Here is a 16,462-nt window from a genome sequence, read left to right as displayed (position 1 = left end):
TTTAGTTTAAATAATTTAACAACCTAATCTTACCATTTGAAAAATAGCTCAACATATGCCACAAACAATATCAATAATGATTTTTCGTGTCAAACAACATATACATCAATATAATAGGAGTAGTATAATGAGATACACAATGTCAGTCTATGTCATACAAAATACTTAGTACTATTATTAATTTATTATAGGTATCGAAAATTATATTAATATAATTAGATTTCGGAGTATTAATCAATTGCCACATGGCATGAACAGATGCCATTAAATTAACATTTTAATGAGAATATTGGTTATTCATTCCAATTTAGATTATCGCGATTATACAGGGTAAGTTTCAATATGAAATAGTATTTTACCTTAATAATGAATTATTACCTTTCAAAAAAAAAATAGAAATATTGCAATTATGTAAACTTTCCCGCGTGCACAAAATATACAATCATTAATATTGGAGTCTCAAACCTCTATATAAACCCCTCCATAAATATCTCTCTTCTCCACAGAGCTCCACACAACCAGCAATGGCAGCCGCTTCAATTTCATCCTCTCTCCTCCTCCTTCTCATCGCCGCGGCTCTCTCCTCCTCCCCAGCGCTCTCGCACACCTGCGAATCGCATCAATTCTCTCACCGCAACCTCACATACGCCAATTGCACCGATCTCCCCACGCTCAACGCCTCTCTCCACTACACCTACGACGCCGCCGCGCGGACGCTCTCCCTCGCCTTCACCGCCGCGCCTGCGTCGCCGCGCGGCTGGATCGCCTGGGGACTCAATCCGACCTCCACCGGCATGGTCGGCGCGCAATCGCTGGTCGCCTTCGCCGCGGCGAACGGATCTGCGGTGGTGAACACGTACAACATCACCTCCTACGGCCCGATCTCGGAGTCGCCGATCTCCTACGGCGTGCTGAGCAAGAGCGCGGAGTCGTCGTCGAGCGGCGGCGCGATCACGATATTCGCGACGCTGGCGATTCCGCAGGGGAGCGGCGCGGCGGTGAATCAGATCTGGCAGGTCGGATCGGCGGTCGTCGGCGGCGTGCCGGCGAAGCACGCGTTCGCGGCGGATAATCTGGCGTCGAAGAGCACGCTACGGCTGGATGGCGCCGCGCCTGCGCCGTCGCCCGGCGGTAAGGTTAATGGAGGCGTGAGAAATTGGGGGAATGGATTTGGATTTGGATTGTGTGGAATTTGTGTGGTGATTGGGGTTTCCATATTTGGATTTTAAATTTGGATTATTTGACAATATTATTATTTTTACACGTCCTGGTTTTCATAGTTTTTGTAAACGACAGTTTTTAATTTTTTTGAAAGCAAAAGAATACAATAGAAGACACGATAATATAAATTCATTTTCTAAGTAGCAGTATAAATTTTCATTTTCATGAAAATGATAGTAACACGAATAAGCTTGTTTATTATGGTGACGACGTTGAATTGTTATGACTCATTATTTTAGTTGGAGGGGTCTCATGCCCAAGAAAAAATTCAATGGTCTCGGAATACCACGGTGCAAAACATATAGTTCTATGAATTATATGAGATGTGAAATTTCATATCAAATCAAATTTTTGCCGTTAACTTATTGGATGGTAATTAATGTGCATATACGTGTGTATATGGAGCTATAATATCTATATACGCACGTGAGAAATTTCTAGAATTGTGTGTGTCTATGTGTCATTCTAGTTGTAGATGAGATCAATATGCATATCTATTTGTCAAAATACTATTGGTAGGGTATACCACATATGCTTTCCACTGTGGTATATCTGAGACCACTGAATTTTTTCTCCTCATCCCCATATGATTATTTATTTAGGATCAATTTGCGATATTCTATATCATGTCCTACCAAACATAATATATATTCAAAGGTGTCACTTGGTTGTTGTGATTTATTATCATATAATTATCCATTTAATATTAAATTGTATGATTATATCTCATGAACCAACATAATGCATATTCAATCACGAGTATAATCTTTCAAAAATTACTACTCCTATGAAATAAGTATAATCTTTTAAACTGAAAAAGATCGAAAGAGTTTAAAAATATATATCAAACTCAAATTGATTGATTAATACTATAACTCCGTATTTATTTTATGGATTGCTAATAGTTCAACGCTTGAATATATGACTGAATTATTAAAACACCATCTTTAGCAAAAGGATCGCTAAATTTTTTTGGCTAAACTTTTTTTAAATGGTTATAAATCGACAATAATTTAATCATTAACTTAAGGTTTTCAGGTGCTATATTGGAAAAATATAAAGAGAAGTAATGGAAATTTGGGCCACTTAAAATAAACTAGTAGTAAAAAGAATTGAATTTTGTTACTCTACTTTTGACATTTTCTTCAAGATTTTAGTGCTTCTCGATTTGTCATATTCCTAATTGTCCTACAAAATTAGAGCGAAGCCCACAACTATAGGAACTAAATCCCACGTTTTGCCCCATTTCCATGTGCTCTTGATTTTTAATAGCAAAAGTAGACAAAGAATTGAAACAAAATTATTTGAATTTGTTTAAAGTGAAATGATATTCAGTTTATGGTTATATTTTATTTTATTTTAGTTTAGTTTATGGTTATATCTTGATAGGTTTGTGTTAAAATGACAACCCCTCTTAAAGTGACACCGTGACACCACTTATACATCAATATTATAAACGCTACACAAAGCAATATTACAAACACTACACAGTAATATTACAAACACTACACAAAGAATATTACAAACACTACACAACAATATTACAAACACTACACAAGAATTTATAGATTGCTGTATAGTGTGTCGGATATTGTTGGACAAGAAAAATTGCTGGATAAAGACAAACAAATTGTTGGCCGTCTTTTTCAGATTTTTTTAAATTTTTTTTTACTACGTGGCAGCTTATTATTCGTCCACGTGTACAAATGATTGGCTAGGAATGATTGTATGGTGTTATTTTAAGAGGTGGTGGCACCCTAACATGCCCCTATCTTAATATTCATAATTACAATTTTAAGTTTTTACGATTTTTATTTTATTGAGAAACATTCATTTCTACAAGTTTCCATCAATAAGATTGTGAATCGCTTACAAAAATAATCAATTGAATATAAATTACTATTGTAGTATTGTGTAATTTCTTTTGTCAATCATTCTTTGTACCAGAATCAAATTTTGATTTATGACTATAATCCATTTTCAATTGTTATTCATATTCTTACCAAAAATGTACAATTTCCAATTTTTTTTTAAATTTTATTATTGCAATATTCATTTTAGTCAAACATAGGCTGCAATTTAAATGTAATGCGATGAAAAATTAACGTTGTTATGCCATTATATATTGAGTGTTAATTAAAAGTGAACATGATATATTTGAAACTTTTTAACTACACATTATACTACTATTTCATGTGGATCCTACATTTTCACTAACTAATTTTTTTTTCTCGTATTTTTTTAATTTCGCATGAAAACTTAAACTATTTCCAAAGTGTATATTTTTAAGAAACTGGAATAATATAAATTTTAATATTTCGCAAGTCATATATTTCTCAAATAAAATTTCTGATTTTGTCATTGAAAATTATAATGTTGCCGTTCATATTCAACTATACATGATCTATAATTATAATTAAATCTTTCTGTCGTATCACATTTCATTTATATAACTATAATTCTTTTCTCAATTAAATTGTCATAATCTTTAACAAATAATTACAAATTTCCTTTAATCCAATAATGCAATAATCATTTCAATCAAATATATGCTATAAAAAGGAGTAGAAACAATAAAAAAATAAAACACACAAATCAATCCCATCGATCGTACATGCAATTACAAATATGTTCAAACTTCAGTTCATCTTTCTAGTCTTTGTCGTGTGTCTAGTCTCTTTGAGCAATGCGGGTTGCTTTTTGCGCCACAACGAGAAAGAGATTCACGTTATCAACAGAACCCCCGACAATATAGTGGTGCATTGCAAGTCTAGAGACGACGATCTCGGATTCCACACACTTGTCCCGGGTCAAGACTATAACTTCAAATTTTGTGTGAATATTTTTCGGACAAACTTCGATTGTATCGTGGAATGGGGTAATAAGAAAAGAGGGTTTGATGCTTATACCAACACTTGGATGTTAAATAGCTATCCATGTAACGGTCGTAAATGTATTTACGACATCAAAACAGATGCTATATACCGAGATGGATCGAAGAAATACCCTTGGGAGCCCAAAAATTAGTCTTATATATGTCCCCTTTCATGCAATATTAGTCTATATAAAGGTTTCATTGTGATGTAAGAAACTTAGACTTTATTTGAATAATGTTTTTTTGAGTTTTATGACTTTTTCTCTCTTGATTTCTTTTTCAGAGTTTTCAATTTATTGAGAAATTTGTATGATTTATCAAATGAATTTTTATGCTTGTTTATTACGTCAATTACTCTATCTGCGACTTATTAGACGATTCTTATGTCTCGTTCGTGATGTCAGTCATCCCTCCTATCAAGACAAATGCACCGCGTTCTTCACAAATTTCTATTTGTTTCATCCCATCTAGAAGTAATTTTCATTCATATTCCATATTACATCGCGACTATCTCATGTACTATTCGGATAAGAATATTTTTCATTTTATTTTATGGAGTGCATGTTGAACTATTAATGATATTCCCTCCGTCTCCGATTAAGAGTCACACTTTTCTATTTCGGTCCGTCCCCAATTAAGAGTCACACTCCATTTTTATCGTAAATAGTAAGTAGGTCACACGTTTTATTACTCCATAAAACCAATATAAAAAAATGGGTCCAATATTCCTCTAATTTTTAATACTCCCTCCGTCCCGGATGACCGGACATGAGTTTTAAGAATTGTAATGAAAAGTGGGTTGAAAAAGTTAGTGGAATGCGGGTCCTACCTTTATATATTAGTTTTATAATAAGATGTGAGTAGGAATGAGTTAGTGGAATATGGGGCCCACTACCAAAAATAGTAAAAGTGAAGTGGGACAAATTATGTGGGACGGACCGAAATGGAAAACTAGGACGAATTATCTGGGACGGAGGGAGTAACAACTTTTCTTTACATTTCTTAAAACTCGTGTCAGGTCAAAGTGTGACTCTTAATCGGGGACGAAGGGAGTATATTGCAGTACTATAATATTCGGATAAAGAAGCACTTCCTTCTAACTTTAGAAATTACGCATGAATATAAAGGGTTAATCACCAGTTCAATATCATTAAAATCCAATAATAGTCCATAGTAAATTTAATTTTTTAGCAAATTGCCAAATAATTTATGAAAAATGGTTGAAATGTGATTCTTCCACAATTTTCAAATTCTTAAAATTAAACCATGAAGTTTGAGGTTTTGGTGAGTATCCCTCCTCCTTTTTGGGGAAATTACGCGTTGACGCATCAATAAATTAAAACACGTTGTGAAGATAACGTTGGACAAAACGATAACGTCTAGTTAAGTTCGTATCGACTTTGGATCAATGTATCTTAATATCGACTTTGTTTGAATGTAGTTCGAATCGACTTTGTTTGCTCAATCGACTTTGGATCAATGTACATCACAATATAGGAGCACAAATTTCGTCACGATTGCATCATCCTTACATCCATACATTATTCTGATTTCCATTATCATCATTTTATGTCGACCTGGACTTCAATTATATTTTTGTTTCCTAAATAATAATTAAAAATAATTTTATTATTTTAATACTTTCATATAAATTAATTCCCTTTCATTGATAGAAACTGTTTCATGGAGTAATATGTTCTCAAAAATTAATCTTTAATGTACTTATTTATCTTCATGTACTGTATCAATAAAGTCATTAGCATTAAAAATCTTGAGATCGACCATAGAAGTATCAAATCAATTTCATCAGCCCCACCGGAATAGTCTATTACAAGAATTTAACAAAAAAAGAAACAAAAAAACATACTATCTGAAAATAAGATTTAAAGACACGGTTTGATATTAATTCATTTTCTCTTTTTTCTAAAAGAACCTCTGTTTCTTTTTTTGAAATGTTTAAATTATGTTTCTCTCACTAATTTTATTTAAAGCTACATAGGGGACATCTAATGAATTTAAATTACTTTGTCACTTAAAAGAGAGGACACGTTTATTTTTAATATTATGGTACCTCAATTTCACGAGATTCTCAATCCCCTTTTGGCTAAAGCACTCAAACAAGAATTTCTTTAATAAGATTTAATAAATTTTCTAGCAATATCAAAATCATTTGAATATGACTCACTTTCCCTTTTATATATACTATTGGAGTATTATTTTTTTTACTATACTAGTGGAGTATTATTTTTTTTACTACTAGTACTTACTAGTAGCTATTGAATATGACAATTGATGTAACACTACTATAACTACTACTACTACTATATTCATAATGGACACGAAATTATTTTCAAAATGTCAATCAAATAAATTGAAGTATCACATAAAAATCCAAGATAAATGAGCATGTACTAGCAACAATTTCTATAATGTGTTTAACATGTTGAAAAGACTATGTAACAACTGTCCTTTTGAAATATAGTTCAAAAATAGGATGAAGACAAGCGTGAGAATAGTGAAAGTGAAAGCATTTAGTGGTGAGTGACCAAAGTTAAAAGATGATAAAATTAATATGGACCAAACACCTCAAATCATACCATCTTTTAACTTTCTTCTTGTATGCCCATACAAGTAAACTTGCTACACCTCCGATGGGGGTCGGGGATGCAAAGGAATACTAGATCGAGGTTGTTCGTGGGTAACCCGTTATAAGCAAGAATCGTTTGCTTTATTGAAAGCTAGCTATTCTCGTGTGCAATGATGTAATAAAATATAGGATTAAAAGTATAGGTACAGATGAATCGGAGAAAATGAGCCCTAGATCAATCAAGGTGTCCACTTTCCCATGTCCAATCCGTTTTCGTATGTAAGAATCATGTGTTTTATTTGAATCTTGTATCAACTGATGAAATAAAATACTCCGTATGAAATTATGAAGGCTCGATACGAAGGAATCGAGGGAGGAGATGGGCCCAAGATCAAAGGCAACCCATGTGCAAGTAAGAATCATATGCCTTGTTTGTTGATCAATGGAGCATTATTCTAATGGAGGGATCACATATTATAGTTGCAACAAACACCAACTTAGATACTTGAATTAATGAAGCCTTTTGTATCTATAGGTTGTATGCCATACTAACTACTACAAAAACTACATTGTACATGTGAAAATGTCACAAATTCAATGAAGAAAGTGAAATAAATAGGTAGTATATAGATAGGCAACAAAATGGCACAAAATGATCAAGGTTCTTGCCTAGAGTGTCCGTTGTTGTATCCGTCGTACGAGTTGGAAGATTTTCCGGCCTTTTTCCTCTTCAACACGACGACCCAAGTGATGGCCTCCAACAACAAGGCAATGCCTCCAAGAATCGCAATCACAATAATGTATGCGCGCTTCCACTTGGGGTCAGGCTGCAATATGGCGAGGCCTTTGAACACGTTGATGATGCCCAGAACCGCAACTGAATATCCTACTCCGTGATGGTAGACGTTCCAGTATACACGATATTTATGGTCCTTCTTGGGCCTCAGAAGCAATGCAAACACCTACATAACGCCAAACGAGCAAAACTCAGCATCATGGCGAAAGATACAGTTCAAACGCGACATAACACATCCAGAAAGTGACAGAAACACACACATTCTTCGTAAATTATGCATTCCGTAAATCAAAAAAACAGAGATAGCAATAAATTCTTGCTGAATAAGAAACTACCTGCAGGGTTGCAAATACGAAGAGCGTGATCCCAATGTTGCGATGGACTGAATAGGTAATGGACTTGGACTCGCTCCCGAGTTTAAGGCCAGTTCCCCAGCCAGCAACTCCAATGGCGTAGGCAGAGACCTGGCACGAGACGTGCAGGTAAAACCACGCTGGATCAGCCGACGGAAACACCCTCAAGTATCGCGCCATGACGATCCCAGTCGGGAACATAATCCCCCAGCTCACCACATTCAGCACTCCATGAATCTGCATCCCATTGTCACAAACACACAATTTAAGTCAGTCATCTTCATCTCCAACATTTCCCCAAATCAATAAATCCCTAATTCTACCTACATTCAACCTAATCTGTCAATTCCATCACTGGAAACCAAAAACCAAACATATACCAAACTACTTCTGTATCTCCAGCATTTCCCCCAAATCAATGAAGCCCTAATTCTACCTACATTTAACCTAATTCGTCGATTCAATCGCCAGAAACCAACGATGTTCAAAATTTCAAAATCAAGCACATGCCAAACTACCTGAACATCTAATTCTACTAAATCACAATGCAATTTCTCATGATTCAAACGAAATTCACCAGAAAAAGAACTCACATTCCTCTTCTTCAATTTGGAATCGCCGTCGTTGGAAGCGCTGCTGTGCCCTTTCAGCAAATCAAGGCTCCCCTTCGCGTTCAAATTCGCCGGCTGAAACTCGTGCTTCGCCGGAACGCCGCCGACGACGGATCCCCCGACCTGCCAGACGTGGTTGAGCACCGTCCTCCCCTTCTCCGGCAGCACCACGGTGGCGAACAGCGTGATCGCGCCTCCAGCCGAGGCCTCCGCGGAGGAGTCCTTCACGTCGAACCACACCTTCGACTCCCTCAGCGGCGCGTAGGAGGTGATGTTGTAGGTCTTCACCGCCATCGCGCCGTCGGCCTGCTTGAAGGCGACGAGCGCCTGCGAGCCCGCCATGCCGGTGGCGGTGGGGTTGAGCGCCCAGGACACCCAGCCGTCGGGCTTCGGAGGCGCCGCGGTGAAGGCCAGGGAGAGCGTGGATTGGGCGGAATCGAAGTCCCAGTGGAGGAAGGAGTTGAGGGAGGGGAGGTCGTTGCAGAAGGCGTAGCGCTTGTTGCTGGTGAAGGATTGCTTCGTGCACGTGGCGGATTGTGATTGGGAGGGCTCAATTAGCGACGCCGTGAAGAGGAGGAGAAGCGCCGTGAGCAGAGGTGGCGACGCCATTTTAGTGAAGCTCAGAAACAGAGAGAGAGAGATTTGAAGAGAAAAAGATTGTGATTTTATTCTTTATTTAAATAGAGTGAAAAGAGAAAATTTAATTATACTAATTAATGATTATGATTAGGAATCTGTGTATTTAAGTTAATGATTTTGCTTTTGGTAAATTAAGGACTACTTTAATTAGCCATAGATTTTGCTAGATTTTGACTATATTTATTAGGAGTAGTAATTACTCAATTTCGGTCCATCCCCAACTAAGAGTTGCACTTTATTTTTTACCATAAATAGTAAGTGGGTCTCACATTCCACTAACTCAGTTCACTCGCATTTTATTACAAAAACTAATATAAAAAATGGGTCTCACATTCCACTATATTTTTCAACTGACTTTTCTTTATATTTCTTAAAACTCGTGTCCGATCAAAGTGTGATTCTTAATCTGGGACGGAGGGGTTATTTATTTTCAGTAACAAATATTTGCGACTTTAACGGTGAAAAATGTTTGAGTTGGAAATTACTGAGATATAATGACATATTATGCGTGCAATTTAGTGGGAAAAATCATTTATTGCAGTCAATTTCTGGTCATTTTCACAATTTTTGAAATTAGCCGATTTGACATTTTCTAAAATTGTCCTTTGACCTTAGATTTGGAAAAATTAAATTTGATATGGCAGGCGGAAAATACACCTTGTCGAATCGAATCCACGTCTTTGATTTTATAAATTAAAATGTGACACGTTTGTTACATTTTGTCGGCAACGTCTTTAATTTTTACACATGTATAGCCACGTCAAAAGATACTTTTAACGTCGGAATTTTCATTATGGAACAATTGAGAAAGTGTTGAATTTACGAACAATTGGTTATTATTAAAAGTTATGGAAATAATAAGAAATTGACCAAATTTAATGATTTTTTTAGAATTGATCTTTTATTATATACTCCAGTGTGTTGTTTAGTGTTAAATAAAGAAAGCAAAAATAATTAAATATACTATCCTAAAGAAAGAAAGTTAGTTAAATATATTAATTATGATTTACTTTTTTTCTAAAAGTAGATATATGACATTATATTTATATACCAAAAAAGGTGTGATGTTCAAAAGTCATTTCCTTTATGTTAAAAAATATTTCACACATTTAATATCTGTAATTTTATATTCTTTACTACTTTATTGTTAATAAATCTTATATTAAAAAACGATTCAACTAAAATGGGACAAATGTAATATTTTCCCATTTATGAAAAATAGTTTTTTTTTTTGATTCACTACCAAAATTAATCTTTGTGTATTTACATCAATTTATCTCTATAATAAGATGAGTCTCTTTATTTTAATTCTTTTTCTCTATTTTTGAAACATTATTCAGTTTACATAAATATGTGTAGTTCACAATCATTCAGTGTAAATATAGTAATTGTTATGAACGAATGGAATAGTAAAAATATGATCAATAATGCAAATAGATCTTTATTTGAACGATCTATCTCTCGATACTTGTTTACTACTATTTCGGAGTATTTTTTAGTTGGGTGCTCATATATTTATGAAAACTGCATGCAAAATGTGTATTTGAACCAATGGAGTACTACTATTACTACTACGTCATCACATAAAGCGATCATGGTCATGGCTATAAAGCATCCACAACGTAGCTCATCGTTGTCTCGAGCTCGTCTCACTAGGACGAGACAACGGCGAGTTGGCGTTGCAGATATTCTATCATGTCTCATCCCGTGGAGTCTCCTTCATGTCACAGGGCGCATTCCTAAAGAGCGGTGAAGCCCACTCGCCCCCCTCTGCCCAGTGGACTTCTTTTTCCAATTAAAAAAACTATTTTGAAAATAGATTTTATTAAAAATATAATTTTTAATTATAAAAAATTAGTTTTTGATTATAAAGAAATTAATTTTTATTTTAAAAAATCTATTTTCAAATAAATTTTTTAAAAGAAATAAAACTATAATATCATAATTATTCATTTGAATAAAATTTAAAATTTTACTTAAAATTAATTTATTTGTGAATATTTTATTTTTTTAATGAATCTCATATTTTAATTAAATTAAAAAATAATTTATTAAATTTTATAATAAATAAATTAAAATAGAAAATGAAATAGTGGGGCGAGATCCATGAATAGTGAATGGAAGAGATGGATAAGAGATGAAATTTTGGAGAAGTTGTCTCTTAAATAAGAGATGAAATAAAAAGTTTTGTGGGACCCATGAATACTGAGGCATGAGATGGATAAGAGATGGATAAGAGATGATTTAGAAACAACGTTGTGGATGTCTTATACAAGAGGAATAAATATAGACGCCCGGACAAATTTGAATCCAAGAGTTGTTACTAAAGAGAATTTTATGCATCTTCCGTCCCTGAAAAATATGAATTATTTTCTTATTAAACTGTCCTTGAAAAGTATAAACTTTTTAATTTTAGAATATTCAACACACTCATTTTATTTACAATTTATATTATTACACTACAGAACCAAAATGATGTCGAACTCATTATCCGCTAACAATATCTACACCACCCTTTCATTCTCTTTTCTTTCTTATTTTAATAATTAACTTTAAAATTCATATCGAATCAATTGTTTATACTTTTCAATAGATGTGGAAGTATAATTTGTTACTACTCCTAGCAAGTAGCAATCACTCTTTGTAAATATAGGTAAAATTAATAGCCCGTATATATGGATATCTAACTATTATTGCATATATCTTTCTTTCTTTTTTTTTTTCTATTTTTATCATTGACTGGACATGCAACCTGAATACATGATAATGTGCCGGTCGCATATTTTACCAATATAGTCTTTTGATTCCTAGTACTACTATTTACCAATCTAGTCAAAGGTGTCTCAACCCTGTGTAAATTTGAATCTAAACGTTGAGTATACTCAAAATAGTAAAGTTGAATATAATTAAATGTTCAGTTAATCAAGCTAAAATGATTGGTTTTATATTTACATATATATTTATTTATATGACTTGATTATCTTGCTCAGTTAAATAACTCATTTTTTTAACAAGAAATTTTGTATGATTACAAATAATGACTTTCATAACAAAAACTTGACTTGCAAAATACTATCACTACAGAGGGAAACTTTTTCTTCATGTAGTTGAAAGTTGAAACTAACTTCCGATTTCGAAAACCATAACATACTAACATTAACCCTTGGATTACTCATGTCCCGGAATTACAAAATGAGACATTATTTTATGAACAAATGGAGCATTTCATAGTAAAAACTTGTGGGTTGGAGAGAGAGAGAGAGTGTGTGTAAGAAAACTAACTTCCAAACAATGTAGGACAAATCCATCATATGATTATTTCATAAACATAAATAAACTTCATTTCCATGTTTCACGACAGCATATAATTGAAAATAAAAATAATAATGCAAGAAGCAGCTCAAGAGGGAGACAGAAAGAAGAAAGAGATCCGGGTAAGAGGAACATACTGGAGCTCATCTCGAGCAGCAAGACATCACGCCGCTGTTCTGCTTTGACAAGTCAACCCCGTTGGCCAGGCTGACCCGGTTAACCGAGAGGTCGGCCTTGTACGAGTCTGAGCTGAGTATCTTGCGGCTAACCTTGTCATAGATCTCGTGTATGACGATCTCAAACGCCTTCATCACATTGGTGGCGTCGAGGGCTGAGGTCTCTATGAAGAACAAGCCTTCTTCTTCAGCGAGGCTCTTCCCCTCCTCCACACTCACCTCCCTGATGTCATCCAAATCGCACTTGTTCCCCACAAGCATCCTTGCCACCGCAGTGTCACAGTGAGCTGCACATCGTTGTAGTAAAGGTCAAAAAACAGCTAAATGATTGCAACCGTGCATAAATGGGACTAGTGTGGAGGTCAAGTTTAAAGCAAGCATGGTTCTATCCTTGTCATAACAATAGAATCTCGAATCAAGTTTCCGAAGGGGGAATTACTTTGAGTGAGAGAATAATCCAAGTTAATCCAGAATTTACTTTGACGGATCAAATAATTTTGAACTTGTTTGACTATCTTATAATTCAAATACGAAATCTCATACTTCATCTATCTATCCTATCATCAGATGTTAACGCTCCCTAATAAGCTAATATTCGATCCTTAAGCCTGCAAACAACAACGAATCATCATCACACACTCATATCTCAAATGCCCTTCTTGAGACAGTAGTTACTAGTTATAATCAAGCTCAAAATGCTCCGATTCAAGTCTCTATCAGAACACTACATGCTTGATTGATGATAATTGAAAAAGTACTTGGCATAAGTGCAGAACTATAGGAGCATTTCTTGAGAATATGATTCTTAAAGCAGTTAAAGGTAGCAGAGTATAAAGCCAGCAATGAGTTGAAAGAGTAGCACGTCTCGATCTTAAATCCAACCTCCATATACACCCAGTTTCACTCGTTTTATATGAAAATTACAAGCCAAATCACTAAACAGAGCCACTATATATGTTTTGTATGCAACCCCTACCCGCTTTACAAGCCTTGTAGTTATGCTTTCCAAGTCAGTGTCTTCACCAAACTCAGACGTAAATGTCGTTTATAGCTTTTAGGTAAGGATTTAATAGCCCATACAAACTTATATCTACCAACCAGTTGTATTAATGGTATTACAAACAAATCAAAGTCGCCTATCATAACTAACATTTATCATGACAGGTAGGTGAATATATTGTTCCAACTATAATGTAGTCAGGCACACACACTGGCTTCAAGCAAACAAGATTATCTGTCCATTGCTACTAAATCGGGAATTTATTTCGTTCTTAGGCATAATGCATCAAAATTGTCCTAAAATCAGGCAAGAACTTCCTCTGATAAATAAATTTCTCTTCCATCTTACTATTTCCTTGTGATCATTGAGCCAATTAAAGCAATGCCATGAAAAATGATTCTGTTGATCGCGTTTTAGTCATTTTCGGAGAAATCCCCCTTTCTGCATTCATACATCTAACCCTAAGCATAACTTACTGCAAGCATAAATAAGATAAATGCAATTCAAATAAGCAGTCATTCAATTTTCAATCCTAGACTCATCTACCTGAATCAATTATATCAAATTACAACATACAAAAATCAAGCAAATGAGAGAGAGAAGCATAAACGACAAATGCAGAGACAAATTCAGCCCTAGCAAACCTACATCTGCACATTGAATCCAAGAACACGCAGATTAACCCAAAGCAACAGAAAACACACGCACAAACAGAGAGATAACACAATCACATGAAATGTGGAGACAAATTGAAAAAATTAGAGCATTAGCAACTCAAATTTGCACAAGCAAAATCAAAACCTAATCAATAGCTCCATAAATCACAATTCCCCCAAAAATCAGAAATATGCAGCAAATAAAAAAAATTAACAAATCCGAAGTCAACAAACGCGAAGAAGAAGGAGAAGAGAGAGAGAGAGAGAGAGCATACTATTGAGCTCATCGAGCCAGCGTTTGGTGCTCTCGAAAGTGGTCTTCCTGGTGATATCGTAGACAATGAGCGCGCCGACGGCGCCGCGGTAGTAGGCGGAGGTGACGGCGCGGAAGCGCTCCTGGCCGGCGGTGTCCCAGACCTGCGCCTTGACCTCCTTGCCGTCGACCTGGACCACCTGCGTCTGGAACTCGACTCCTATGGTGGCTTTGGAGTTGTGGTCGAACTCGTCCCTGGCGAAGCGCGAGAGAAGGTTGGATTTCCCCACGGCTGAATCGCCGATCACGACTATCTTGAAGAGGTACTCCTCGCCGCCGCCTTCCTCCGCCATTGCCGCCGCCGGATTCGCTTGACTGTGTGTGATTTATTAAGTGAGAGAGAGAGAGAGAGTGTGTGTGTGTGTGTTTTGAAGAGAGGGAAAGGAGTGGTCGACAAGAGTAGAATTTTTGCATACATCCTCGCGCGACTCGCGGCTCTAATTATTTAATTCCACCTAAATTGATTTCAAATATTTTTTAAATTTGAATTTTGAAACTTATAAGTTAAGATGTAACTAATGTTTTGGTTTTAAAATGGTGTCAATTTTTAATGAAATATAAAAAAACAGAGTCATTTTAATTAAGACTGATGAGAGATTGATTTATTTTTATTTTTATTTTTTATTTCAAGTCTTTCAGGGTAGATGTTGCGAGTTTCTGGTGATGGATGCACTTTGAAATATTAGAAATTGTAGCTTCGCCGAAAAAATGATCAGGATTAACTTATTTTGGCACGATAGACTAGTGTAGAGAAAGAATAGGTGTGACTCGTATTCCACCTAATTTTTATTAACGTTTTTTAAAATCTGTATCAGATTAAAATAAGATTTAAATCTGGGACCGAGCGAGAACATACTATAAAAGAAAGGATTACATGCTATTATTATAATAATCAATATCATTGACCTTCTATAATGAATATGTACTTTTATATTATGCTGAACATATCAAAATTTCAAACTTCCATTTCATCATTTTCATGAATTATGACAAATAAATTCAAGTTTGAATTTAATAACTCGCCAAAGATTCTGGTTTCAATCATTTTCTAGATATATTCTTTTTTTGCTTTACAGGTAACATGTAACTTTTGATTTTAGATCGATGAAACCCCAAAAAGGCTTCCAATAATTATAAAAGGTCGGTTGAAGAAAGTCTAAAGTCATGGGCAAAAATAAATTTCTACAATTTCTATAATTAATATTGGAGTGGTTGCATATAATAATGATTTCGTGCTCAATTTTGGGTTCATACTAACACATTTTTAGTTTAGGCATCACAATATTTGGAATTTGAAAGTCGTAATCACAATTGCAAATCAAAAGTCATAAGTAAAATTATAAAAAAAAATAGAAATAAAAGGAACACAAAAAAAAAAGAAAAAAATTTTTGCTCACACCTACATTTTCAGCAACTATTATCATTCTTATATATTTTTATCAATGTTGTAAAACAAATAAATTGATACTCCTACTTAAATTTGGTACATGCAAATCACTTAAATTTTTTATGAAAACAAAGTTTCATTTTTAGTTTTGTTTTAAAAAATCAATAATAAGTTATTGTTGAGCTTGTGCCATAGTTTTCAAAATTTGAATAATAAATCACAAATTTTTCAAAAAGAATTCAATCACCCCAATTGATAATTTTTTTACTATTATTTTTCGTTTCTTAGTAAAACGATGTTGTTTAGTCGTTCACGCCATCAAATTAATACATTGTCTTTATTTATTTACATTACATGTATACACAAATTTGGCATTAGATTCGCCTCCAAAAATTTATCATAAAACAATTAAGAATGTTAAAAACTTCATAAATCAAAATATAAAATAAATCAGGACAAAATTTCATTATTTATTCCTTTTGGGCTTTTACTAATAAGCCCAAAGATTTACACCATTTCATTGGGCTTTGACTAAT

The 16,462-nt window shown here is 34.6% G+C and overlaps 3 protein-coding genes across 3 annotated transcripts; 1 reads left to right on the top strand and 2 right to left on the bottom strand.

Annotated features, from left to right (window-relative positions):
* Positions 1–456: 456 nt before the first annotated feature.
* Positions 457–1,263, top strand: LOC125187772 (cytochrome b561 and DOMON domain-containing protein At3g25290-like). The gene has a single exon (XM_048084404.1). It carries the CDS (start codon positions 525–527, stop codon positions 1,227–1,229), a length of 705 nt encoding a protein of 234 aa, XP_047940361.1. The 5' UTR covers positions 457–524; the 3' UTR covers positions 1,230–1,263.
* Positions 1,264–7,163: 5,900 nt separating this feature from the next.
* LOC125187019 (cytochrome b561 and DOMON domain-containing protein At3g25290-like) lies at positions 7,164–9,098 on the bottom strand. Its single transcript, XM_048083525.1, has 3 exons — positions 8,426–9,098; positions 7,815–8,069; positions 7,164–7,645 (listed from the first exon to the last, which is right to left on the bottom strand). Exons 1-3 carry the CDS (start codon positions 9,050–9,052, stop codon positions 7,340–7,342), a joined length of 1,188 nt encoding a protein of 395 aa, XP_047939482.1. The 5' UTR covers positions 9,053–9,098; the 3' UTR covers positions 7,164–7,339.
* A 3,278-nt stretch (positions 9,099–12,376) lies between these two features.
* On the bottom strand, positions 12,377–14,944 carry LOC125188633 (ras-related protein RABA5b-like). Its single transcript, XM_048085600.1, has 2 exons — positions 14,502–14,944; positions 12,377–12,857 (listed from the first exon to the last, which is right to left on the bottom strand). Exons 1-2 carry the CDS (start codon positions 14,830–14,832, stop codon positions 12,538–12,540), a joined length of 651 nt encoding a protein of 216 aa, XP_047941557.1. The 5' UTR covers positions 14,833–14,944; the 3' UTR covers positions 12,377–12,537.
* Positions 14,945–16,462: the final 1,518 nt, after the last annotated feature.

This window comes from Salvia hispanica, chromosome 5 (genome assembly GCF_023119035.1).
Source record: "Salvia hispanica cultivar TCC Black 2014 chromosome 5, UniMelb_Shisp_WGS_1.0, whole genome shotgun sequence".
NCBI classification, from domain to species: Eukaryota; Viridiplantae; Streptophyta; class Magnoliopsida; order Lamiales; family Lamiaceae; genus Salvia; species Salvia hispanica.
This window is presented reverse-complemented; position numbering and strand designations above follow the sequence as displayed.

What these genes read in the sequence shown, in the direction of transcription:
- LOC125187772 (XM_048084404.1), top strand. Translation starts at nt 525, where the DNA reads ATGGCAGCCGCTTCAATTTCATCCTCTCTCCTCCTCCTTCTCATCGCC.
- LOC125187019 (XM_048083525.1), bottom strand. Translation starts at nt 9,052, where the DNA reads ATGGCGTCGCCACCTCTGCTCACGGCGCTTCTCCTCCTCTTCACGGCG. An exon ending in CCAAATTGAAGAAGAGGAAT is followed by an intron (nt 8,070 to 8,425) that starts GTGAGTTCTTTT and finishes AATGGGATGCAG; the next exon opens with ATTCATGGAGTGCTGAATGT. An exon ending in TCGTATTTGCAACCCTGCAG is followed by an intron (nt 7,646 to 7,814) that starts GTAGTTTCTTAT and finishes GGCGTTATGTAG; the next exon opens with GTGTTTGCATTGCTTCTGAG.
- LOC125188633 (XM_048085600.1), bottom strand. Translation starts at nt 14,832, where the DNA reads ATGGCGGAGGAAGGCGGCGGCGAGGAGTACCTCTTCAAGATAGTCGTG. An exon ending in CTGGCTCGATGAGCTCAATA is followed by an intron (nt 12,858 to 14,501) that starts GTATGCTCTCTC and finishes AACGATGTGCAG; the next exon opens with CTCACTGTGACACTGCGGTG.